The 27,438-nt window shown below is 41.0% G+C and overlaps 1 protein-coding gene across 4 annotated transcripts in view; it reads left to right on the top strand.

The window, feature by feature from the left end:
• MTA1 (metastasis associated 1) overlaps window positions 1-27,438 on the top strand; it is an 80,596-nt gene that overhangs the window by 21,150 nt on the left and 32,008 nt on the right. For all 4 annotated transcript variants that reach the window (XM_065648987.1, XM_065648988.1, XM_065648989.1 and 1 more), the window contains exons 4-11: window positions 7,283-7,409; window positions 7,583-7,646; window positions 13,347-13,464; window positions 15,044-15,146; window positions 18,227-18,326; window positions 19,642-19,830; window positions 20,906-20,980; window positions 26,615-26,673. In XM_065648987.1, the coding sequence (XP_065505059.1) occupies window positions 7,283-7,409; window positions 7,583-7,646; window positions 13,347-13,464; window positions 15,044-15,146; window positions 18,227-18,326; window positions 19,642-19,830; window positions 20,906-20,980; window positions 26,615-26,673 (835 nt within the window). The remainder of the gene's footprint in view (window positions 1-7,282; window positions 7,410-7,582; window positions 7,647-13,346; window positions 13,465-15,043; window positions 15,147-18,226; window positions 18,327-19,641; window positions 19,831-20,905; window positions 20,981-26,614; window positions 26,674-27,438) is intronic.

Genomic DNA, 27,438 nt, shown 5'->3' on the forward strand with positions numbered 1-27,438 from the left:
TGTCTTTATGAGTAAGTCAGATAGTCTGATCATAGGAAACAGACTTGAAACATGGCCAACTTGAAACTTGGCTAACAGGAATTGTCTTTATATTTCAATGTTAGTAATATTTTTTGTAGTGACATAGCTTTTGTCTGAACATGCTTAGTAAATACATCTTAAAAGCACTGAATTTTAGGACATCCTATCATTGTTTTGAATACTTCCAAGTCCTTTTGTTAGGAAAAAGATAGCATCTAGGCTGAGACTTGAAAACTATAACTTTTCTTTTTTTGACTGCTGTACCTTCTGATTTTAAAAAAGTAAACATGAAGCTAAACTATCATAAAATTTAAGGGGTTGTTCACACTACTTTATTTTGTCCTCCTTTGCATGTATGTGTTGCATAACTAATTTCTTTATTTTTATTATTTTACAGAATGTTGTGTTAACTTATGTTGGCATGTGCTTCTCTGCCAATGCGGTTAGAGGCATGTGATATACCTGGCTGAGCAGAGATGGAAGCCTACTGCTGAAAACAAAAATAGCGTTACAGTTCTCTTTCAATTGTAGAAATAGTTTTCGAATTCTAAAAAGTGTATACAAAACCCAGTTATGTGTCAGTGGATGAGATGTTTGCCTATATAAACCTGTAAGGCAAAATACTGCAAAAAAAAATGAGAGAGTTTAAGCATACAAACCAGCTGAGAAGCTGCTGTGGGGCTGTGCATTCCAAACTGAGAAGGGGGAGCGTGGTGCACTCGCTGGCTCTCACAGGAGAATCCACCTCTGGGGCAGAAATAGTGCAACATATGACATGTCGTTGCCAGTTTGTCTGGGGTGATTCCGGCCTCTTTGACTCCATTCTAGTTGCCAGTGAAATTTGCTTAAAATCTAGCAAGAGGCATGGACAAGCCATTTCAATCCGTGTAATTCAGGGCTTCCCTGTAGGCCCATATATAAATGAAAAAGAAGCATCAGATCTAGGCATGTCAAAATTACAATTTAGCTGCCAAGCGTCATTGTCTTTTAATGTACTTCTTGGTGTACGTATGAATATACTGTGATGTATATGTCATACGGATATACGTAGTTGCACTGCATGGGGATTGATTAAATCAGATATTCAGTTTTAACAATGAATGTAATATCTTGCTGTGTTCTCAGGGCTGTACTGCCCTTGGGGGAAACATGCAGCAAAACCAGCCCCTTCTTATTGATAAATTAGAATATTTTCTGTTGTAGATTCAAGTCCAAGTAAGTCCCTCCATTGCAACCATACCTTGGAAAAGAAGTCGTGTGGCATTGAGATTTGGCTCTATTGCAGAATTGTGGTAGCAGGCAATGCTTTTTGATATCTCTTCAGTGCAGCAGTAGCCATTTTATCCGAGAATACTGAAGCTTAATAGAAGCTTCACTGTAAACAACGTGACTATTGATTCCTTCATCTGTGTCTTACTTCACTAGGTTTAGTAAAGGAAGCAGGTAGGAATGATTCAGAGAAATGCATGTCTGAGGCTGAAAATGAAGAATACTTGAACCCGTTTACATGCTCTCTGAACCTGCAAAGGCTGATTTCTTTTTGTGATAAGAAATTTAAGATTTCTTTCTACTGCAAACAAACAATTCATTGTTCATATGGATATGGGTTTGAAAGACAGGAAAATCCTTCTGTAGCACGCTATTAATAGAGCCACCAGAGACAACTGAGGCTGTCCCTTAGTGTAAATTTCATTAGTAACTACCATTTTTTCCAGTATGTTTCTTTCTGGTGCAGAATAAAATTGCTACTAAATGACTTCCATTTATTTAGATAGATGTGCTGTTTTGTGGCTTCTGTGCTCCTTAAGGAAGGAGAGTGAAATTAAGCTTTTGGACAGCCGCTAGTTCTTTATTCTGAAAAAAATAATATCTGCATGATACAATGAAATTAAATTTCTTGGATGTTAAGATTCTAGTACAGATACTCAACACTGTCACTGAGTTCATTTCCATAAAGTCTCCTGTTGCCTCATTCTGATGCATTTGCAGTAGATGTACGTATCTGCATCACTGATCTTTTAACTGCCTTTGTTCAGCTGATTAATGGAGCTTTCTGACTGCAGACATTTCTGGATTCACACAGTCTTCTCTTTAAGATGCCTTTATTTTAGACCTACCGTTGAGATAGTGCAGTGAGAGAACCAAATAATGGGAAGATAGGGCCAGAACATGAACAGAAAAGTATATGTATATATATTTTTTTTTCTTTTCCAATAAAGGAAGGAAAGAATGTGATTGTGAAATGAATGTTGCAAAGTTTAAAAAAGAAATTTAAAAAGCGGTTACACTTTGACTTGTATAATTCATCAGATATCTGAAACAAACTAGTCTGAGACGTTGTCTTTTCTCATAACTCTTTGTAAAGAGAAATGAGTTGGAAACAACTTATTCTGTAGTTGGTGACTGTAAATTAGTACCTGATGCATGCAACCTGATTCTTGGGTTTGATCTGTGGTCTTACTATTTTTATCATATGATATAAAGCTTGTCTGGGCTGTCCTATAAATCTTTCAGCCTTATAATGGCTTCCATACGTTGGTAGCACTTTTTATTCATAAGCCTCTTTAATCACCTCGCAAATTATTCTGGGGAATTTCTCCACCTGTTTCTGAAATGAACCTGCTTTGCCAATGGGAGAATATTTAATGTTCTTGCCCAGAGACTTTGTAGTGGTTTAAGATAGAATATTGTATGCAAACAAGATTGCAGGCAGAACTGGATGGAAGAGAAGTGAGAAAGTTAATTTATTCCTCAAGCTACTGTTGTATTTTCTCCCTCTATAGTTTCTATGTAATGTCTTGTACAGTTTTTTAAATAATTAAGTAAATATTTCCAACAGCAGGAATACAACCTCCTGCCTCCCCTTCGAACCAGTCACCCCAAGCCACCTCCAGTTACTTGTCATCTGTCTTCTGACCACAGTTTCTGCTTCATTAAGAACATCCCGATGTTGGTAGTGGTTGGGGAGCTGAGGAGCTGGTGCCGCCGGTTTGGCAGGGTTAGGTGGGCGGGCAGCAGCCCACTTTGCCTGCCAGGCACACATGGCAGCGCCGTTTTTTAAGTGCCAAAGCTCCTAAACATAAATGTCTTGCAGCGGCGAGGTGTCGCTACTCAATCAGTCCATGAGTTGCATGAGACCTGGGTGCATCAACAAGTAGGGCGTCTATTAAGTTTGGGTTTTTTTAATTTTAGAGTCTAAATGCAGTTTGACGATAGCTTCACAAATGAGTTCTTTATATTCATATTTATTTCTTCCGTTTTGTTCCCCTTCTCCTCCATTTTCTCCCAACACCACACATACAGATTTAAGAGGAGTCAAATTCATTAATCCGCTAAAGACACTCTTGACTCTGTTGTTACTGAGAGGAGGAAACTGTGATTTTTCTCTTCGGGGGGTGGTACAGAGAGGAAAGATAAGCTAAGTGTCCAAACTAGCGCTTGTTTGTGCTGTGCGTGACCTGTAATAGTGGCCATGGCTGCAAAAGATGATCACGAGAAGTTTTTGGAAGGGATCGTAGTGTCTTGATAACAGGGCAAACTCCTTCTGAAGTGTCAAGTTGTAAGGATTTCTGTTTGTTAAAACTTTTGCCATATTTTCTGTAGCTATGAATCAATATATGTTTTTTGGTAGAGAGAAAAATAATGAGGGTGAGGCTTAACATAGACCATTTGAAACTGGACCTGGAGAAAAAATGTGGTGGTGTGTTGGTCATTTCTTCAAATGCAACACTTCTATAATGTCCTTCCGAGCTGCTTAGTTGGGCTGTGAAAGCACCCAGAGTTCAAGCTTCCTTCACTCCTGAAGGAACCGTTGCACAGGTCAATAGCACTGTATCGAATGCATTTCTAGTGTTTTGACCACATTTTTTTCCTTTTTAATTTACATTTTGTTGTTAGCGATGCCATGCTAACTAATTCTCTGTTACTACAGACTGTCTCCCAAGCTGGACACCCTGGTATGCTCTCTAAACCTAATTTCTGGCTCTCATTTGCCTGTGTGCATTTCTGAATTCTGCCATGTAGCTACTTGCACAACCCCCAGAATGCAGAGAAAGGGCTGGTGCTTTCTTCCTCTGATGCTGTAGAGCCCAGCTGATTTATATCAAATTGCTATTCTTTCTCGTGTCTAGCAAACATTGATGTTTAATTTCGCATCTCACACACCCAGTCATTTTAAATTACAATTACTGCCTCTTGGGTTTCTCCTGCCAACTCAAAGTTTACTCTTTCTAATTATTTTTCCCCGTATATGTTAGCTTTCACATGAGTCTTGCTGTTTGTGTCCAACCTGCCTGTCTCTTGTTTCCAATATAAGTCATCTTCAGGCTTTGTTAATGTGCTGTTAATGATTCTGTCATCAAATATCAAATAATACTTAATCTAATACACTCCTTGCAGGATTCCACTGGCTACTTCTGCATAGCTGATATATTACTGTTTGTATTAAGACTAAATGTTTAGTTTTAAATCTGCATGAGCACATCTATCAAGCGGAGAGATTAATTTTGAATTAAAGCTTTACGAGGGAACTGAAGTCCCAATATACTGTATCTACCGTATTCCCACACCACTTATTCTGCAGAACTGTCAAAAAATGCGGGCACGTCTTTCTGAAAAGATTTCTTATGTATTTTTAATACATATATTTATATATTTTTAAGACCACGGTCCTTATTTCTCAGGGGCTACCCTTCTGGAGGATGAAGTCTGCTTCACTCAGAGCTTTGAGTGCTTCAGGTACAGGCCAGTGAAGCGCAACGTGCAGACGGGCTCGTCCTGCAACCCGAGGCCGGGCCAGCCCCTGCTGCCGCTCAGAGCCTGTCTTAAGCCTTCGCTGGCTGCGCCGAGCGGCTGTTAGTTATGGGGTTTGTCAAAGCCACTTTTGCACGACTTCAGGGAGACAGAAAGGGTCCCGTGCTGGGTCCAGCCCTGTATTCTCTCCTCCTTCCCATGGTTCCAAATGAACGAGCAGGTTCGGTCTTTCCAGTACTAAATCATGGCTGTGAAAGGGAGAGAAGATGCTTGTTTGTATAGATTTTTTTGTTTGTTATTTCTTGGAATATTCCTACCTCTGTCTGCAGGAGCGATGACAATTTTATGTCTTGGTGCGAGGGAGTTGTTTGTTACCTGTAGAAATGTCTGTCTTTAAAAAAAAAATTATGCCTTTTTGTTTTGAAAGGCTGTGCATAGTGGAGCTGGCATAAGAAGAAAATATGTGCTTCCCACCTTCCTTATTTTATTACAAAAGCTAGACACATAAATAAAAAGCTGCCTGGAAGATGAGCCTAGCTGAAGGGATGTGGTTCCTGACATGAGCTCGGTTGTGCTGGGTGGCTTCATTTTGTTTGTAGATTTGATTGCCACGTGGTGATTAATGTATTTTTTAATAAATGTCATTTGTAAAAGCTCTAGGCTATTAAATACACTGAAGATATTAAGTATTTTAGGTTGCTCCTTATAGTGTTTTTCCCGTGTTACACAGTGCACTACTCTCATCCTCCAAAAACTGTTTTAAGTGTAGCCATGAATGTCTCTTCATTCGCACATCCTTCGGTTTTTAGGCAAGCTAGCTTGGAACTTGCTGACCTGTTTGTGGATTGCTGCTGGTATATTTATAGTGGAGGTCAGCAGCCACAATATTAGTTTTCAACTAAAACAGAATCCACTTCAGTAAATAGATTGCAGAACTATGAAACTGTGGCACAAATGTAAATTTGGTGCTGTAGTTTCTAGGAAAATATGAAAATGTAAGTGCATGCTGCTGTATCCTCAGCAGCTGCCCTGGTATAAGACCTAGTGTATGTTGCAGTCTGGTTTAATTATGCTGCTATTTTTTTCTTTCCTTGCTGGAGCAGCTTATCTGAGGGACGTATAAACCACAGGTCTTTTTCCAGGACAGTAAAACAGTGATAAATTGTGGGGAACCTGAAGGATATATAATTTTTTGTCACCCTCTTTGACATAATGGTGGCCTATTTAAAACTAAATGCAGTGTTAATGTTTTATAAAATTCAGATCTCTGCTTTTTGTTTGCTTCGTTTGGGGATAACTATAAGGATTACAGTTAACTAATCTTAAGGGTATATAAATCATAACTGTGCCTGTATGTGTTTCTGACTAGAAATGTTTCTTGGCAACAACTATTGAATTAAGCTGCAGACATAGTCTGCTCTTTTAGAGTACTGCTGCTGTGAAATTACAGTTTTACTATTCATGTATGAGACTTTACAGCTCATTCTGCTACAGTCTGGGAAACTTTTGCTGTGGTTTTGGAAAAGACAGTAACTGCCTTAATTTCTTAGGGCAGGGAAAAAGTCTGATATTTCCTTTCACAGTCCTTCGTCATAGAGAGCCTTTGCAGCTGTCTTGGAGTATTTTGCCTTCTACAGCTTAATCTTGCATAATTGACAGGATGCTTGCTAATAATCACAAAACATACTAATACTTTGCTTCTTACAAGGAAAATGCCTAGAGATGTTTTAGATCAGTTGTGTATTGGTGTGTATGTGGTTTCATGTATTTACTTTGGCATTCATTTAAAAAGTGGTTGGATGGAGACTGGATAGCTCAAAGCCAGAGGTGGTGGATCCTGACTGCAGAATAAAGCAAGTTTCTGAAATGCGGCAGTATTGCAGTCGAACCCGCCTGGTGTGGTGGGGCAGGGGGGGCTGCAAGACTGGCCTAAGGCACTTGGTTACATGCCAGTTAATCTTGTGGCTGTGGTCAATTGGCTGTGGTCGGGGTGAAAAGAATGAAGTTTTAACACTAAATGAATAACCTTTTCAGTGGACGTTTCCTGCAAAAGCTGTTGAGGTCGGGACGGGACAGCCCGATATCCTGAAAGAGGAGCAGAGTGTAAGATAGCTGATGGAAAGACTTCGCCTTTGCTGCCTCACCCATCACATGTCAGGTCCTTACTGGTGGATCCTGTGGTGCGGTGATGATCTCCCAGAGCAGCTCCTTTCATAGCTTGGCCGTTGGGACCAGGTCTGTGTGACTTCCAGGTTGGTGTGACCTGTGTGTACCTGGAACGCTATGACCCGAGCGGTGGATACATACAGTTCTCCACAGCCATAATTTAAAGAATCTATACTAATTATCTGATTGTTCAGTTGGCTGAAATGTGAGGATTCAGATGAAGGTAGACTTTGTCTAAATAATGCGTATTATTTAGCAAAAGTTTTGGAGCAGCTCATCCTGATTGTCTCAGAATCAATACTCGTACTGTTCTTGATCATCAATTTTGTCTCTTTATAACTAGGAGAAATGGAAGAAGAGATGGAAAATCCAGAAATGGTTGATTTACCAGAGAAACAGAAGCATCAGCTACGCCATCGTGAGTTGTTTCTCTCACGACAGCTGGAATCTCTGCCAGCCACACACATTAGGTAATGACTATTTTCTTCCACTGCTTTTTATTCAAAAACCTAATGGCATTAATATTATTCAAGTATTCTTCAATGTAAGATTAAATTCTGTGTACAACTTCAGTAATACCATCTTGTGAATCACATGAGCATTTAAGATGTTTTTTCATGAAATGTGTTTCTCTTTTTTTTAGAGGCAAATGCAGCGTTACTCTGTTAAATGAGACAGAATCGCTTAAATCATATCTGGAACGGGAGGTATGAACCATTTTGTGAATTGTCAAGCTTGCCTAGTTTATTCTGGCACAATTTAGGATTGGTAGCTTTTCACAAGTCTTCTAAAAATAAGGGGGTTCTTTCATTTCTACGCGTACGGGCAGTGACAGTGGGAAGCTTTAGGCCCCATACCATTTTCATTCTGATATAAGACTTAGTGGATCTGGAGGCCAGACCTGTCGTTTATATCCTTGTGACAGAAGCCGCCTCTCCTTCCATAAAGAGCCTCGCTTGCTCAGCAGCCTGGCAGCCTGAAAGCTCAAAACTGGAGGCTCATACCCCAGACGAGACAGGGTGGGAGATGGAGTAAATGTGAAGAGGGAGCAAGCCAGCAAGCTGTATTTCTATATATTTGCTTTATCCTGAAATCTTACAGATTTATGTTAATATGGTTTAAACTTGATCTCGCCTCAGATTTCTGAGGAGCTTAGTTCCCTGGTTTTTCAGTTCACTCTTGTCTACCTGTCGTCTTCATATGCCACCACAGGCACTTGGCTCCTTCAATAAACTACTCGTCAGTTAACTTTCAAGTCCTGCAGAAATTTTTACAAACTATTTAGATGTACCTCAAACTGAACACCTGAAGTGGAATTTTGTTGCACTGCTAATCAGTATTTAGAATATAAATCTTGGGGTTTGCTTTTTCAGATATTTTGGGATTTTAAAAATTATGGTTGTAATTCTTTTAAATATATTTATATACCTTTAATTGTGGCTAGACCTCTGGCTGCCAGCTGGATTACACAGTTGTGGAATTTGACAATCTGGGGAGTAATTAGGAGATTAGCAAACAATTTCAGTATGTTATTATTTGAATACATCTGCAAGTGTTATGTTTGCATTTGAAAACATTAGAATGTTATACAAGAGAGGAAATATTGTAATTTAAAAAAAATAGGGTAATGGTCATTACTGGCACTTAAGAAACAAGGAGAAAACAGGTCATTTTTGCAAGGAGCGTGCTGTAGTCTGTCTCACAGGCTTTCTTTTTAAATGCTTTTTTAGTTTTCTTCAGTATTTACTTAAGTGTAAGATTAATTTTAATCTGATACTCTAGTTTGAGAGAATTTTAAACAAAGCACAAGGATTAAATAGTCGGGTTTCTCTTTGGAATGTGAAACCAAAAACATGTCGAGTCTGCTCAGGGCTGCCAAATGGCAGCGCGTCAAACAAGGGCTGTTGTGTTCAGAAATGTGTGTTACCAGCTTGCAGCCTAGGATATGCCAATTTGAAAGCAAAAGTTAGTCAAACTGTAATTATTTTAGATTTTCTAGTACCCAGCTTTTAAGTATAATAGCATTCATTCTCGATTGCTCCCAACACGTTTTTGTAATCGCTAAAATTACAGGTACATTGAGGCAGAGAAGGGAACTGACTTTTGCTGATCATGTAACAGCTCAGTTGCAGATGTAAGAATAGAAAGAGATTTCTCTTTTTCATCCTTTTGAACACTCAAAATGCAAGACGAGTGATGTGGGTTATTTTTAAAACTGAGCAGGCACATGGAGATTTCACAGAACGAGAGAGATCCCTGAACGTGTCCTGTCACTTAGCACTGTATTTTGCTGTGGCGCAAACAGACTTGGACAGATGGTAAAGAAACCAAAAGCTCAGGAACACAAATGTGCTTCGGTGGAGGGTACAGAGATTAAGAAAAGGAGATAGTTGTTGCCTGGTGACTTCATAGCACTGGATGGTATTGTTTTGAATTGTTTCTTCTTCTTTTTTTTTTATTTTTTCTTAATCTCTTCTTTGCTTTCAATTTTTTTTTTTTCTTTAACATAGCTTCTTTCAACAAAGCCCAAGCAGTTCTAGGGATTCTGTCATTTGATTCCTTGTATATTGTGAGTACAAAAAGTAGTTTTTCAGCCCAAGGCTGTATCCCTCAAAGGAGGTTAAACGTGCAGATAGGAGTTTTTAGGGAGATAGCAAGCATAGCAAAATTACATCTGTGTTATCTCTGTTCTCCTCCTTCCTCCCTCTCTCCATCATCTTCCTCAGGAAGGTTGCTCTGTTACGTTCAGAGCGGGAGCTGAAGTGGGACCAGCAGTGACTATTTTACTGTGCCTGCAAAATTGGGGTTGTAGAAGGAGTGAGGAGTAGGAGGAAAAATAAAAAAGCTATTGGAAACCCTGAATCTCCTGTAGGTACTCAATTTCCAGGGAGATCAGGAGAAGGGCATAGGCAGTTACGGCAAAAGCGTTAGATTTCCCTATTCTGCAGTAAACTATTCCGTGTGTACCATGTATTTTACTGCTCTGCTAGGATATATCCAGAGGCTTGTGTGAATTTTGCCTGCTGGGTAGATGTCTGGCATTTTGATACCTTTTGGTACCCCCCCTGAAAAGAAAACGCTATATAGTTAAAATATACTGCCCCTCTTCACCCGAGCTGACTTCATGAAAGTAAGTTTGCAAGCTGTAATGAACTAAGAATTCTTTCTGTCCTGTACTTTCACTCTGAGCCTGTTTTCTTTTTCCAGTCCTTCTGCAGTCTCTCGGTGTCTTTGGCTCTTGGCTGTAGCTACAGGCAGCTTAGGGCTTGGGTAGGGAAGCTCTGGGCGCATGTGTCTGTATAACACTTTGGAGAAGTAGAGAGTCATGGTTTAATTTTAACTCCTGGCAGGTCATTTTAGTTTTTCCAAACATGTTGGGTGTTTTGTGGGATCTGAAATTAAGAGAGAACCTTTCTTTTTCTTCTCTGCTGCAAGCTCAACACACGGAGTTTTGACAGCTGAAATGAGCACGGGGGGATTTTGCAGAGCCGTGTCGTTTCATTGTGAATATCACTTCTTGTGAAACCCTTCTGAAAAATCATCGTGATAATCAAGAATTAAAATGAGCTTCAGAGGATCTGCTGTGTTCCTTAGACCATAGTTTGCATTGGCACTAAATTGTCATTTATTTATGTTTTCAGAAATCTCGCTCAGTTTGCAGGAGCTGAATTTCATGTTTCTGTGTACAAAGATGGTAGAGGTATTGCATTGCCTCTGGGGATTACAGTCTAGCTTTTATTCACACTCGAGCCCCTAAGCTTCCATATTTTTCTCTGTTGGGGAGAAGAGACCAGAGGCTTTTAATTTTTTTGTTGAACCTGCTTGATCTGAGACAGAGTATAAAAAGGTGGCCTGAGAGTGGTAGAGAAGGATGGGGTTTACTTTGTAGAGAAAATGCATCATGATAATCTACAAAAGAGAAGCACTAGGTCATCTAACAGTCCAATACAACGGAGAAAATGCTTCTGTGATGAATAATTTTCCCTGGTCAAGAAAGACCGTGTTAAGAAATCACCTGTAGAACTGGCCTTCCTTGGGGCCCACTGTGTTATTATACTACAGTGTTTGGTTTGCATATTTACTGGGCAAGGTGCCTGAAAAGCATTAAAGTTGCACTGCATATACTTTGTCCTACAGTTAGGTGTTTTGGAGCTGGCACAAATAAAACACTATATTTATAACGTGGAAGCTTTTGAGACAAAAGCTTTTTCTATGTTTTATTTATGCAACAATACATTCTCAAAATATTGTAGTCTCTTGAATTTTGTCTTTGTCAGGGAGCAAGAGATGCAAATTTCTTTACACAGCCATGATATGAATGAGTTTTCATATACTCTGAAGCTCCCTTACAGTGGTAGGTTGGTGTAGATTGACCCTAGTGCCTGTGGGAGTAGGAATCAATTCTGTTAGAGATGTCATTCATTTAGGATGCAGCCAAATTCCCTGACCCCAAACCCAAGCACAGACAACTTTTCCAACTGACTTGGCTGGGTATTGGAACAGTGTTTTGCCACGTGTTAGCTATGACTTTAACCTGTTGTGGTGGCTTAATACGAGATCGTTCCTGCCCTTGGAGTTCATGCTTTCGCAGTGGGAAAACAGGATGTTTTCTGCTGGAGGAGATTGGTGTGAGTTCCTTTCTTGCCTCTTGTGCTGTGTAGGTCATGCATCCTGTGCGGCAGCTTTTCTCAGGTAGCAAAGCAGGTTTGGCTGGCTTGCTTGGCTCTTTTCTGGCTTCTTTTCCTTCCTTCCATAGCCATTGATCTCTTCCCAGAAAAATGCTGGGTTTTGTTAAAATTGGAGCAGAAGTTACCATGTTTAACACTCTTAAATGCTGTATTTGGATGCTGGATGCATTAGGCATGTAAAGAAAACACAGGAGACCATACCTCCATGGCATCAGTCTTAGATTAATATGTGTAATGTGCAGTGTGGGGGAACAGAACTAGTGTACACCTTTGAAGCCTCAGCCTGCAGAATTTTTGCCTTGTTACTGGGGAAACTCTCAGTGATTCTTCCTTTTTTGAGCTTTGTATGACAGATTGGGAGACTCTTTTCCTTTGCCACCTCTTCATGAAGATGTACAGGGCTTGAAACTGATGCTGGTTTTGTCTCAATTTTTGTTGCGTGCTGTTGCACTTACAAATATAGGGAAAGTGAAAATGAGATGAGCATGAAATTAGGTGTATTTAAACAGAGTGCCTGCTGTTGACACAGAAATATGGGGAAAATAAGCCAGAAACCCGAGATGTGAAAAGGTGCATTGCACATTCTGTGTTTCTGTTCAGAAACACTCCTCTTTCCTGGTGACGGTGTTGCTGTGGATGGAGGTTACAGAAAATCTGTTGTTTCGTGTACTGCCAGGGCTCTCTTCCTGCCCCATGCCCCACACTGTACTTTGATGGAGCACACTTGGTCTGGTGTGTCACTCAGTAGCTATAGCTAAGTACTTACCCATGCAGGAAAGTTTAGTTATACAGTGCAGTTTTAAGTAGTTAAAATTTTGGCTGTTTTCTTTCTCCACCCTGGCAGGACATTCGCATTCTGGTATGACTTCTTGCTTTAATTTTACACACCCAGGTAACAGAAGCCAAGAGGCTATTTTAGCCTTTTTCTCATCTACTTGAACAAAAGCAACAAGCTAATGTATTACCACCTGCCGCTAATTTACTGCTGCTGCCCAATCTGCTGCCCCTCTCCCAGTAACGAGTGGAAAGAAACGTGGCAATTTAAGCTTAGGTGGTGGCGCACAAGAAGGTGGTCAGCGGCGCATCCCTGTGACCAGGAAAACCAAACCCAGCCTGGTCTATATTAGCAGGGGTGTAGGGAGCAGGTGGAGAGGATTCATCCCCTCAGCTCATCACTTCTGGGACCACTCCTGCAGTGCTGTGTCCAGCTTTGGGCCGCCCAGCGTGAGGCTCCAGAGGTTGTCTGCGCCTTCATGTCTCTGTGGGGTGTTTCGTTGATGTAGCTGTAACACTGAAGCTACACTTCGGTTTGTATCAATGTTTTTGTGTGGATAAGTCACTAACATCTAGTACTGCTGTTTTGGTACATGGGGAAAATGCAATTTTGTGTTCTGAAATAGCTGATATTACTAAAAATTACCTCCTGGCCCTTCTGAGCCTTGTTTGTGCAAGAGGAGCTTTGTTCGCTTCGAATTCAAAGACTGTTTGTTAAGGGAACAGCTGCTTTTGAGGAGAGCTGTCCTCCTTTTGAGGAGAGAAAGTGGCACCATTTGACATAGGGTTTTAAAACGGGTGGTTCGTTTATTGTTTGTTCACTCAGCTTTAAAATATATATAGGTAATAAAACCAAATGTCAAATGTAAAAGCTTGCTAGTATATGTGCAAAGCTGAATGTAAAAGCTAATAATAGTTTTCTTTTTTGTCTCGTTTTATTTTTAGGATTTCTTCTTTTATTCACTAGTATATGATCCTCAACAAAAGACCCTACTCGCTGATAAAGGAGAGATTCGAGTTGGAAACAGATACCAGGCAGATATAACAGACTTACTAAAAGAGGGTAATTTTCATAACTTATTTAAATTGTCAAGAGGCCACGGCAAATGTGGCCACTGTTATGTGCGTGGCCTGCGTAGGCGAGGGAGGTGGAGGCTTCCACTGCCGGGCCATGTGTACAACGATGGCCTGGTTTGCTGGTGACTGAAGCTGTTGCCCACTGAATGCAATTAGTTATGTCTCAAACCAGTCCTTAAGTGGGCATTTGTCCAAATCATAAAACTTGTTGAAACAAATTGAATTAATTGGCTCTCTCAGGGCTTGTGCTCTTTTTATTGAGAGATTTCAGAATTTCCATGGGAAACACAAATTCCCATCGCGTCTGTGAAGGCTTTTGTGTTTTTAATCAAGCTTCACTCCGCTATAAGAGCCCCTCCCAAATTACTGCCAATTAAATGCTGTTTCCCGTCATCAATTTGCCCGTTATTGCTGGGTGCCTTTTCCTCGGAGCCCTCTCCCCATCCCAAGCGTTGGCTGCCAGCCTGGACTTCTCACCTGTGGAACAGGCAGGAGGATTTTGTGCCCAAATGTGCTGCCAGACCTCAGCCCGCCCGCACTGTGTCACGGAGCGGTAGGACCATGAGGATTCCGGGCCAAGGCAAAGGGAGCAGTAACAGTGACTGATACCAGTTACCAAGTAGTAATTAACTTTAGATTTGTCTTTGCACTAGCCTACAGATCCAAAAGTGGGTGGAAAAACTGAGAGGGATGGGGAATACCCAGGTAACGCACAGCGAGAGGTCTGTTGGTAGGCTTCTCCTAAGAGAGCAGGAGTTCTGACCCATGTTGGGAGAACCTTCTCCACACCGTATGGGCAGAGATATGAAAGCAATAAGATGCTTCTGGCTTTGCTTAGGAGCTTTGCCGATGCTGTTAGCCTCATGTTAAAATGGGCAAACAAATCGGTCAGGGCTCTTGTTTAATTTGTCTATGAAACTGGTATTTATTTAGCAGCTGGGCAAGCCTCCTAAGTGAGGATGAACTAATTTGAAAGGCATTCTCTTCCCTCAGTGGGCCAACACAGGGCTTCAGAGAAGGATAATCGCCAGATGTTTCAAAGGCAGCAGAAAAAAAGAAGAAAAAGTTTCAGTAGCTCCTGTATTTTTCCAGGGTATTTCGGTTTGTGTATTCAGGAAAATAAAAGCAGTCCGATGCACTGATTTCCCCCTTAGAAAGCAGCTGACACAAGTCAAACCAGCTACTCTTTGCCTGCTCAGAGCAGCTGGGACTGTGCCTGTTTTCCTGGAACTGCTGCAAGATAAAGGAGAAAAGAGAGAGAAGCTGGGGAGAGGGACTGAAGAGAGACTTGTCTAGGTGGGAGAAGGATCTACGCTGTTTCCCGTGATGTGTCCTTTGAACCAGTTCTTCACAATCTGATCACTCAATTCAGACAAGCTGTGCTGCTGTGTCTGTCGAGCTGAGATTGTTACAGACAAATGACTGAATGAAATTTTCGCAGTGGCTTGTTAGGCAGAGTAACTGAGATGGGTTAGCTGTTAAATTATTGTGAGATAAAAGAATCTAGAATGTCTGTTTATTTTAGAATGGCCATACCGAATATTTCTAATTTGTTTTTCGACCAGGTGAGGATGATGGAAGAGATCAGTCAAAACTTGAAACAAAAGTTTGGGAGGCCTTTAACCCGCTAGTAGACAAGCAGATAGACCAGTTCTTGGTGGTAGCACGGTAAGAGCACTTCACCTCTTCCTTGAATAAGTAAATTTTAATAACTCTTCTTTTCTGAGTACTTTTTGTGTTCTTTTTGCTTTACTAGTATTTGGTCGCTTGATTCATCTGCTCCATTTTGAAATGATCAACATTTTACATGCCTTCCTGGGAGTTGCATGGCATGAGGAACAGCTACTCAGATTTGCAACATTCAGTAAATCACTTTTATAAAAGAAAAGCCAATGGCATGTAAAAACTATCCTGTAATTGGTGAGGTTTTTCAAATTCTTTGGCCAGCATGTGGAAGGCTTAGTGAACTAAATTATTGACAGTTTATTACTCTGTCAATTTTTTCCCGTTTTCAAACCCAGTGACATTTTAGCATTCATTAATAGTTTGGTAAGAAGTCCGGCAAAGTGTTTTTGATGGAGTATGGATGCTTTCTAGTGCCTAGATTCCAATAGGTAGGCACAATAAAGTAAAACCCTGCAAATCTGTAGAGATGGTGAAATGTGTGCTTTTATTTAAGCCCAAAGCAACCTTCATTGATCAACTTTTGCTTTTGAAAATGTTCAATAACGTTTGAATTGGGATGCATTTATATGAACAGAAGCCTATACTAAATTTTAGGCTCTCATAGCAACGGGTGACTGAATAATTTGGAAAATAAAGAAAAAGAAAAAAAGGTAACACTCTCCAAATTCTCTATATTTTCGCTAAGTTCGTAGGACTGTGTGGGGTAAAGTGGTATGAGTAGATGGATAGTTGGACCTTTTGATGTTTTTAGTCAGTGGAGCAAGTTATCATTGGATATGGTTGGGGCAGAGCGTGTAAAGTTACAAGCTGCTAGTACTATCTAGTTTGCTAGTCTTGAGAGTTCTGCTCACTGGCCATAGTGTGACAGACGTGGACCTCGACTCACAGGGCTGCCTGAATTAGCCCTGGAAAAGTGAGTTCTGCCTGTGTTCTGCCTACTCTGTTGAACTGGGTCCTGGTTCTGTCAGCCTTCTGGTTCTTGTTTTTTCTCCCTCTTGAGTTATCATGCTTTGAATTTCCTCCTGAGCTTCCCCGAGCGTGCATTGCTGTGCCCGTTGTGGGGTGAGTTCTTGGGATGCTCCCCAGAGAGGCAATACTAGAGCTGGTGTGAAAGACTCTGTTAACAGGGAGACAAGAGTGAAATTAGGTTGGTTAAAATAAAAAATCTTAACTGCTGGCCAGATTGAAGAAAAATCTCGCAGCTGAGAATCCATTAATATATTTTTGCCTGTGGTAAAACACGTGCTTTTTGTTGTATAGCCCTTTTTAAGGTTCATAAATTTCATAGGGTTCTGGCTATGCTAAAGAATCACCATAAAATTTAAGCTCCTGGAAGTTTCGCTGCGCTGCTTACACTATATATTGCTGTTTCCTTTGACCTGAGCCAATAGTCAAGTCGAACTGGCTGAACTAAGTGATTTATGCGCAACAGATTCATTCTACTCGATCAGATGGATGTAGAGAAGTAGATGAAAGTGAGGAGAGGATAATCTCCACCAGCGATGACGAATAAACAGAGGAAGGAGTGATGGGGAGAGCTGGGATGTTTCCAGCAAAGGGGATTCCTGCTTCTCAAGGGGCCCTTCTTGACAAGGCTGCGGTTTCACAGTTGCCTCTAACCAAACGAAGTACAGGACACCACGGAAAAGCTAAGAGCTTTGTCTTCTGGGTTAGTTTTCATCAGGATGGATTCGAATTGCCACTCGGCCACAGAGCACTCTGGTGTTGTGTCAGGAAGACCCCACGGGAAGCGAGAAGGCGGCAGATGGGGGTTCGCGTGTGGGTTGGTTTAGAGTGGCCGCAGAGCTGGTTTGTGGCGGGGCTTTCCACCTTGCTTAGGCTTTTGGTGGCGAAGCTGTTTTTATTAATAATAATTCTTTCTGTCCCTTCTCCGCTGCCCACTGGGTTTGCTGATACAGCCGCTTGAAGGTGTGTGCCGTAACAGCAATCATTGAAAAGATCAGTATAAAGACTGCTTCGGTTGGGAATCAGCAAAGTGATCCAGTTTGTAATTAGGTGACACACACACAAGTACCAGTTCAGCTAAAGCTGGAGATGAGGGAGTTGCAGAGCAGGGATGGGGATAAGGACTGGGAGGCTGGGGAGGGGGTGAAGTGTGAATGGCCACAGAAACTCGGCTGAGGGAGGCTGGTTTGGATTTTGGCCAAAATCAGATATTTGATGACAACTACTGCTTAAGCATTTACCTTTCCTCCTCCTGCACTGCTTGGCACTAGTGCGTTTCTCTGTGCACTCAGCTGGTTTGGGGAAGTGATCTGAGTGGAGCAAAAGAAAAAAACACCTTTTTTTTGTTGTGGTAGTTGCTCAGAGGAGCTCAGCCCCAGTTCACTGTGCAGGGGCACAAGCGTTTCACCCATGTGGTGTAGCAGCAGCGAGGGAAGTAGGAATTGCTGCAACCGATGTTCCTGTTAAAGGTTTCTCTGACTAATTTCTTTAGGGATAAAGTGAGGATCATGGGGATTGTGGCCTCAGATGCAGGAATTGCTGGCATTAGGAAGTATTTGAGAATTGCTGTAGTCTTATGCAGGCTATATAATCTATATGTATTATACAATATTAAGTTGTAAAATAAAGATAGTTTTTAATTTTACTGAAACTTTTAGAAAAATGTTTGCATTACTGCGTGGGTTTTTTTCTGCCTGGGCTTGGCATCTGTCTCCGTGCCTTTGGACAACGCAGCGCTGCTCTTGCTGTTGTGGAAGAGACTTTTGCCATTCATAAAGCTCACTTGCACTCAGTGTCTGTTAAGTCTGAGAGATAAGGGATAAGAGAGGAGTTGGGAACTCCCTGGTTGTGATCCTTGAGGCTTTCACTGTTTACCTTCCTCTGCCTAAGCCTCTTTGGTCGTATGAACTGTGAGTAAAGCGTTCATAATAACAGACCACATCTGAAGAGAACAGTCTCTGGCTCAGAACTCGTGCCAAACCGTGTAATCTTGTTACTGAGAAATGGAGTCTGCAGATCTCAACAAGTGTTGGTTGGGTGTTTCTATTTACGCTTGTTTTGCTTGCAAAGTTAACGCTCTGTGTCATTTCTTTCAGGTCTGTTGGTACGTTTGCCCGAGCGCTCGATTGCAGTAGTTCAGTCAGGCAGCCGAGTTTGCACATGAGCGCTGCAGCAGCCTCTCGGGACATCACGCTGGTAAGATTTTTTTTTTTTAAGAGGACTTTAAGTTTTGGAGAGATGCAAAATACTCACCTCAGCAATAACAGCTGGCAAAGAGAGAGGGGCAGATGGATTGTAATTGCGGCCTGCTGTGAAGCAGATCATGTCTTTATAAAGGAACCCTTGATTTACATATGAAGTAACTTTTTTTTGGTCTTGTGCCTCCTATGATCCATCATGGATAATTCTAGGAGATAATTTTTTTAAAAACTTTTTTATTAAATTGTTTTGATGACATGCTTCACTAGCCCATCTCTTGCATGGGCTTAGTAGCTGTCTTGAGAAGAATACAAATGATTATCTGCCTGTCTGTAATGTTCTAATGCCAGAATGACACTCCTCATCACTTCCCCAACACCAGACTGTCTCTGGCGTCCTCGGGCAAGGTTGTTTGGGGGAAAAGCTTGTGGTCAGATAAGGAATTTCTGTTGATCCAGTTCTTCTCTTTGACGAGCTCTATTTTAGAGTACCTGAGGAGTGGTGACATCATTAATATTTTATAATAATAAACGATTCTGAGTAGACAGAGGAAAGGGAAAACTTGGACTTCTATGCCAGAGAAAGTTTAATGAAAATTTGAATAAAATTTATGAAGTCTCCAGAGAACTGTTATCAAAGCCTCACCTCATAACTAGAATAATGTGTAATCATATATAGAACAAATTCTGCAATAAAACACTGTAGATTAATTATGCACATGCACAAAACTGGTATGATGAAAGGCAAATAACATACCGATTGAAACTACAGAAATCAGGAAATAAAGCCAAACTTTCACTTATTAATACCAATTCCTCCCTTGCAAAGCGTTCTCAGCTCTTGTAAATCACACATTGCAGACAATCGTAGCTCAGCTTTCTGAGGACTAATTGCACCTGGGAGTAATTATATTTTCCTACTCAGCTATGATGTATGACTTGGCTCGAATCTTTTTTAGGAGACTGTGTGTGTTGTTCCTCTTAAGTATTTTTCTTATATGTATTTTTTGTGGATTATTTGACAAAGTGCCTGGCTAAGTTTGTTAGAAAATATGCTCTCGAACCTACAGTACCTACTGCAAGGGCTCATGTTCCGCAAATTCCGGTGTTGCTAGTGAACCTTGGACTTGCACACTGACAAATACAGCGAGTCTGAGGTTGAAACAAGTTTTTACTGACTTTGTGTTAGGTATAGAATACTGCACCCTCAAATCTCAGTGCAGAGTTGTTGTTTTTGCTGTTTCACTGTTAAACGTTTTTTTCCCCCTAGGTGCTTGTCCTTACATTTGTCTTTCTCTTTTACAACCATGTAGTTCCATGCTATGGACACTTTGCACAAAAATGTCTATGACATTTCCAAGGCAATCTCTGCGCTTGTGCCACAAGGTGGGCCAGTCCTGTGCAGAGATGAGATGGAGGAGTGGTCTGCTTCAGAGGCAAACCTCTTCGAGGAAGCACTAGAAAAATATGGAAAAGATTTCACTGACATTCAGCAAGATTTTGTAAGTACATAAAATGAGGGTCCACATGGTGACCAGCTCTGAGCACTGACAGAGCTGGTTTGCAGCTTGTCTAAACTGTGCTGGTTTTCTTCATGTTGAAGAAGAGGGCTTTGAACTGGAGCATGTCTTGCTGTAAATTGGGGAAAGGCAGACCTCATACTGGTGACAGCCTGTTGTACAGGCGGAATTTGAAATCACAGACGATAGCTTTTCCTTTAGAGACGTTAATTTAAAATCATCTGCTCCGCTATCGCTGAGGGAGGATTTAGGAAAGTGTTGTGACAGCCTAGCTGCTGTAGATTACTTTGTTTGAAGGAGAATAAGTACTGGGCCTTCTGAAACATGAAAATTTAGTCACTTATAATGCGAGTTCAAAAAGGACCTTTTGAAAGCTTTTAAAAGGAATCTTGGGCATCCAAGGGAAGTGTCCTGTATTTTGGCCAAAGCTCCACCCTAGGTGCTCAGCCTGCAGATTGACTGGAGCACTGTAGAGAGAGACAAAATTCTCTGTATCGCTGTTTGAGTCTTCAGGAACAAAACAAGTAGATTTGGTGTTGCTTGTCCTGTGCTCTAATCTGTTAGACAGAGGGACTTGGAGACAGCACAATACTCTCTGCGGTCCTGCTTGAAATCCCTTTGCTTGTCACGCAGACACTGGACCTGCCAGGATGCAATTCTATTAGGAGTTATTACTTTTTTTTAAAAAAAATTGGCCAGCTCCATAGAAGCCAAGCAAATCAGAGCTGTGATACAGTAGTGGTGGCTCTCGCTCCAGTCTTTGCTGCCCGGGCAGAGAGGGTCGGAGCCAGTGAGCTCCCTCCCACGCTGTGCCTCTCTTCAATGCTTTACTGCTCCACTTCTAGAGTGAAAGCACTATTTCTTGACAGGGCATTTAATTTAACATGGGTCCTGTGTGCACCTAATGCCCTTAGGAGATTCAAACACTGTCTTTTTTTGTTAGGAGGCTTAGTAGTTGCAAGACTCTGCTATAAACTGTCAAAGGAATCCTGTGAATCTCAGTGAGGCTGTGTGCCAGGTCCCTGTGATGACTGCTGCTTTTCCTTTCCGTCCCCAGCTCCCATGGAAGTCCTTAACAAGCATAATAGAGTATTACTATATGTGGAAAACTACAGACAGATACGTTCAGCAGGTAAGAGAGTCAGAATTGCCTCTTTCATTTTAACAAATGATTTTTCTTGCCTTTGAAACTAAGCATTGTCGCTTTATTCTCCCTCTTGGGGTTCAGCCTTTCCAATAGGTGGATTCTCTAACGATCTGAAGGACCAAACAATCTCTCATCACTAAACTCATCAGCCGTCCATCCATACAAACATGTAGCATTGGCATACGTGCTTTCTTTTAATGTTTGCTGCTACTTTGTTTGGGACTTTCAAATGTCTATTTTGGAATTCAGCAGTTTACGGAAGGGAATACGGTTAATTTCTGCCCGTAGATAGAGTTCGAAGTCAGCATGAAGTTAAACTATTTTTGAGGGGTGGGCAGTTGGTGTACAACAGGCACCCGTGCTAATTCTCCACCTCTGCCTCCCCGACTTTGATTGCACGTGCACGGAGCCTCCCCTGTGTAAGCACTGCCAGTAAAGTGTTTGCCTGGGAAGCATTGATGGCTCAAATTCTCAGACTCGTTATACTTGAGAATCAACTTTGACCAGTGTTTACAATAATTTTTATCTCTACTTGTTTAAATATGAAGGCTGCTTGGTCCCCAAAATAGAGCAAGCACAACGCAAGCAGCGTGCAAAATGTTGCGGGGTATCAGTTGCTGAAAACTACTTATAATATTTAATGGGAAAATTAATTAAAAGAAGGGAGAAATATATAATGGATTTTTCATTATAATCATCAGTATTACATTTAGGCATCTATTTGAAGTTTTAGAAAAAGTGGAGTTATAAAAATGTCTTGTCTTAACTTGCTTCATTGGAAATTAGGCCTGGCATAAGACTAGATGGCTGAGGCACCGACCAATATTTGGCATGTGCACCTTGGCCTGTAATGTGATTTTTACCATTTTCCTTCTGATCGGAACGCTGTTTAAATTACAGAGGGATCCTCAGTACAAATGAGAACTCTTTTTTTTGCATAAATTCTGTGTTACCTCCTTTGAAAATATTAACTGCATCCTCATTCCAATATTTCTTCAAGTTCATTCTTTGATTGAAACTTTTCCTTCTGGTAAGGACATGGGGTGGTAGAAAAGTGGGATGGTGGGGAAAAAAGGTGCTGGAGAAATGAGGTGATGGTCTTTCCTTCCCCATTGAGCTGTGGGCGCTATCGATACGGTGAGTACTGCTATCCTGTCAGGTTACCACTCTTTAGGAGACGATAGCTGAGCATACTCAGCCTGTACTATGCTCAGTATTTGCACTGAGAGGAATCCATTTATCTTCATCCCTGCATCTTTTATCTCATGTCACTTGTTTTAGTGATAAAAATCCATCTAGCAATACGGTAGGTATCAGAAAAGGTGAGGGAAGTTATTTTATTAGTCGGTGAGAACTAGAATCTTGGGCTGTTCCATGAAAATGTCATCCCTGTGCAGTCAGAACAGCAAACAATAGTAGGAATTCTTGGGAAAGATTAAACCAAAAAGCATGTCTAGTCTGCTCAGAAAGTCCACAATACAATTGCAGCTGTGAAGTTCTGTTTCTGCCCATCTTGAGGTATGTAACAATGGTGGTGGTGGGAATAAAGGATGGGGAGCAGTTTCTTTGGTGTTCACTCTTGGATACTGTAGGAGACAGATGGGAATAGTGTTCCTGGCGTTTGCTTCCAGGCTTGTGTTCTGGGAAGGCAAAACAATTGAAGAAAGTGTGGAAGGAAATGGTTAAATTATTTCGCTTTTTCCACTTTCTTGAGCTTTCTTATTACAGAGACAAAATTGCAGAGGGGATAGTCGCATGACAGATTTTGTTCTCGCAGCAGTTAAAAAACACAGCAAATCCACAGCTTCTCATACTGTTTTGCCCTATTTCTATGCAGTGGGTTTTCTATCATGGTTATACTGTACCTCACACGTGCTGCCCAGCAGTGTACCGGGGAGTGGGATTTAGGGAAAACTTCCAATTAGAGGCTCTGCACTTAAGAGACACTATTGAGTATAAGCCGACCAGGTAGAAATCACAGTACAGCGATATCGCATCAGTTAAGTCTAAACTGAACTGAAGACCTCGTCTCAAATTCCCAGCTGGTACAAGCAAATAATGCTATTAAACATTTATAAAAAGCCTGGGAGAGCTATCTATATATAACCACAATGAAAGCAAAGGAAGTTGTAGCTGAAATAATGGTGTATTACATTTATATTTTACTTGAAGTCTGCAAAGTCTTTGGGCACATCCCTTGCCACTTTTTCCATCTGTTTCTTCGTAGTGTTTTGTCTGCATAGACTCTTTTCTCAGTCTCATACCACAAAGTGGTTCTGGGGCTCACAGCATTGTTGTACATGAGGTACTGAAAATGTTCTAAGTCAGGATATGAAAAATGTGTATCCTGGGTTGAATCGCTTTCACTTGCCCTCCTTCTAAGATGATGATTAAATTATATTCCATGGTTGTATGTTACTGTCTTTAAAAAAAAAATTCATAACTTGCTCATTCTTGAAGAACCTTTGGCTGAATGAACATAAAATTGTCTATTTAAACTATTTCTGTGAGTTACACAACATAGTAATAAAGTTTTTTTGTCATCAGCCAATTGCCTGGTTTGAAGAAAAGCACTTGTTTGGGAATCATTTGCATACTTCTGTATTTCCTTTGAGATTTTCTTGGAGCTAGAAAGCACTGTTTTAATCCTGAAGCAGAATCCATCTGTTCCTTGCCATTGAGGAAGCTAAATTTTGAGTTCACTTCAACAGAAGACCCTTTCTCAGAATGGAACAATAAGGTATACTTGTGCTTGGTATACCTAAACTCGAAAGGCTTAATTAATACAGCACTTCCATGTCTTGTGAGTAGGATGCTGTGGTTGAGATATGCGCAAATTTACTAATTTTGGAGCATGCACTTGAATCGTATTTGGCTTCAGCTATACCATGCTTTTGAAGGTTACTAGCATAATTAGGAGTTCAATCATTTCAAGAGGACCGATCCTATAAGAACAGAACTGCCAGAAGGAATAATTCTACTGCAATGGCAACAAGGGATTTGCGGTCTGATGTAGGCTCCTGAACGTCTGTCCAAAGTGATCCCAAGAGTTTTCCTTGCAAAGACACTCTTTCAGAGTTGTCTGGGAGAAAAAGAGGGAGACACATTCCACATTCAGTATCCTGTGTCTCCTTTGAATGCATCCTTTCCTTGAGACAGACTTTCTGTGTCAATTCACATGAGCATATATTTCTGATTCAGGAAAGTCTGAAATGGCATCTATTGAGTAACTGGTATTTGGTGGCTTTCCCCAGTCTTCAAGAGTTGATGTGATGTTAGGGTATGCCTGCATTTTCATCCAGTGCAAATACTGTTCACGACCAGAAATGCACTTGAGAGTGTGTGTTCTGTTGAAGGATGATTTTTTGGGGTAGCCTCTCTCTGGAAGGTAGAGGAGGGTTTTTGATGCTGTTGTAGAACCATTGCCACAGCACTTTTTGAGGCTCGTCATTGGATGCTTTGGTTTTCTACGTAGAAAACCTTCAGCAGGGTGGTTTGAAAACGCTCAACTTCGAATTTGTGCTTTGTATTCAGAGGGAGAACCTCTTTAATTCCATCACTGACTGCCAGTACAATGTGTATTATTGATTCCTCCAAGTCTGTGGATTAAGGACCATCTCCATGAAATCTTCATTTGGGTTTTCTGGAGGACATTTTTCAGGTAGCTGTTGTTGTCCAAGAGCAGATTTAACAGAAGCAATCCGGGAAACTTGTCTACACCAGCAGAAAGAAGTCAGCTTTTGGATACAGCTCTCTGAAAATGCACCTGTGGTCTCTGGATAACTTTTACAAGTTCTGTTTGTGTTCTTGGTCCTCCTTCTCTTGCCTGACAACTTCATTCTCTGATTTCTAAGATATGTTGACTTTTATTTGCAGGAGAAGGGAAGAGGGAAATTCTTTAGGAGTCTACAGAGCTTTGGCGAGGAGCTGTCAGGCTGCCAAATGGAAAACTGTTGCTTAAGACCGTCCCTCTGATCAAAGCAAGCTTTATGCTTACGGGAAGCTTTTACTTCATTGTTTCTATGTGTGTCCGTTGTGTTCCTGTAAAAAAGCTTTTAATGTTTGTCCGGTTCCTCAGTGACACACTCTTCAATTTTATTACATCTTCTGGTGCTGCTTCTTGTTTCTATGAAGATACTGACTTCAGCTTTAGAATTATTTTCCTAGGCTGTGCCTCGAGGCTGCTGCATAGAGGATGTTAAGCTAATCTGTTTGTCTAGGATATCACCTTGCTGCTGGTTTGTCTGGGAAACGTTGTGGCTTATGCAGACCACTGTACTGTCGTGGGTGTTGAAGAGCGTGGGCTCAGCTTCGAGCACGGGCTGGACCAGAGGCCTCCAGCGGTTCGCCCTAAATTAATTTAGTTTGTGATAAAGAGAAATCTTGAACTTCAGAGCGTCCCGTTTGCTTTTTAAATGGTGTGAAGGTTTGAGTTAGAAAAGGCCTTCTTGGCGAGTTAGTAAAGGTAATGCTAGTTGTTTTTCTCTGTGTTCTTGTGGTCGCCAGTGAGCTCGCAGCTGTGCTCACCAGAAGCAAGCAGCAGTGTCTGCCGGGAAATTTACTCCGTACATCCCATTGAAAGGATCCTGCCATCCATTTACTGCAGAAATGTGGACAGAAGTTAAGGGATGGTTTTACTGGAGTAGGGCCACGTAAAGAGACAAATTGCATGTACTTCTACACGTGTCTCCTTCTTGCGTGTGTTTTCCCTTAAACGCGTCTCTCTTATGTTCCTTAATATCTCCTGGCAATGATGTTTTTAATCAGGGCCTGGCTGTTTGGTCTGGTCACCTTCTTCCTTTTCTACCCCCTTGATTTTCTTTGCTACCTGTTCCCTGAGACTTGCACATGTGCCTGGAGTTTCTTTCTTTTTTGTCTCAAAGGGGGATTAATACATAGTGCTGGTGTACCTAGAGCTGCTCGCCTTTGGAAAGTGCAAATGTACAGGTTGCCCATGGCTGATGTTTACTCAGAAGTGATAACATGCCACAATAAAAAAAAATCTTTTGGCTAATTCTGCATCAATCTTGAGTTGAGCTCTCGACCTTTTTAACCTTGACCTTTTTTTAAAAGAAAATCTCCTGCGTTACTTAGTCTTCAAAAGTGAGGACTATCAACAAAAAAGTCTTCCTTCAAACTATTTGAATTGGGTCAGCTGTTGAGGAGATGTGATGGGGAAGGTGCATTGCTACAGCTGTTACTGCCCAGTTGGTGAATATTATTTATCGTGGAGAACAAACACAAACCGGAATGTCAGATCTTCCTCTGCAGGGAAAAACAAACAAACGAACCAACAACAAAAAAACCACCACGAGTTGCGGAGGAACAAGGCGTGTATTTGTATTGTAATGAATGGGAATGAAAAGTTTGTCCTTGTCAATACTAGACTGTCATCTCTTTGACTTTTTTGAAAAGCTGCGTACATAGTCATTTGATGCCCACAATTATTTCCAGTAGATATTTTCCTGTTGGAAAAGGATTTTGTGGTAGCTGCTCAGTGAAAGGAAAACTCCATTGTTTGTTAGTAAGTGCTGAAGTTTTTACAGGTATGTTACTTGACTCCTAGGTAAAACAGTCCTTATTTTCTTTTTGTTCTAACTTTTTTTTTTTTTTTTTAAGAAACGATTGAAAGCAGCAGAAGCGGAAAGCAAGCTAAAACAAGTGTATATACCCAACTAGTAAGTATCCTTTTGCATTGTTTTGTTTTCTGATTCATTGTAGAGATTCTGGTGTAGCAGTTTCCATGGCCTGCCAGTATTATGTATTTGCTTTAATTACGTAATGAGAGACACAGTTTAACAAACATGTCAGAGAACTATTAAATTAGGTTCCAAATATAAGGAAACTTCTGCTGATGCTTGAATAGGCTTGAATTGCTTTTAATTTTAGCTGAGTTCTTGCTAACACCCTGATGCTAATAAACAACCGGGAGCCCTGTGGAAGAAAACACGATGTAGCCTTAGCAGTTCAAAGCTGGTAGAGCAAAGCAGCCCCTCTCTCGGTACTCTGTGCTGCTGCTTAGGAGCATGTAAAAGAAAAACTGGTTCCACACGCTGACCTTCTACTTCTGGACCACAGGGTATTTCCTCCATGGGCAGCCGAGGACTTTTCCTTTGGGGCTTTCCTGGTCAGGATGCTCTGCTGTCGTGCTGCTCGTTTCCTTCATCCTGTGTAATGTCCCCATCCCAAAGGGACTCTTACTTCTGATTTTTATTTTTATACGGACTGGGAGTTGGGGACTTGGTAGCAGGTCAGAATGGTCACGAACAAGAGGGTAGCTAATTAACTACTCAGTAATATATGCTTTTATTAATTTTAGTCATCAGTGGATCACCAATGTGTGGTTGTTTCCTAATATCATTTATAAATCTATAAAAATCATATATAGAACTATATTAAAATTAATATATATAGGTATGTAATATGTATAAATATTTTATACA

Source organism: Caloenas nicobarica, chromosome 20 (assembly GCF_036013445.1).
Source record: "Caloenas nicobarica isolate bCalNic1 chromosome 20, bCalNic1.hap1, whole genome shotgun sequence".
Lineage (NCBI taxonomy): Eukaryota > Metazoa > Chordata > Aves > Columbiformes > Columbidae > Caloenas > Caloenas nicobarica.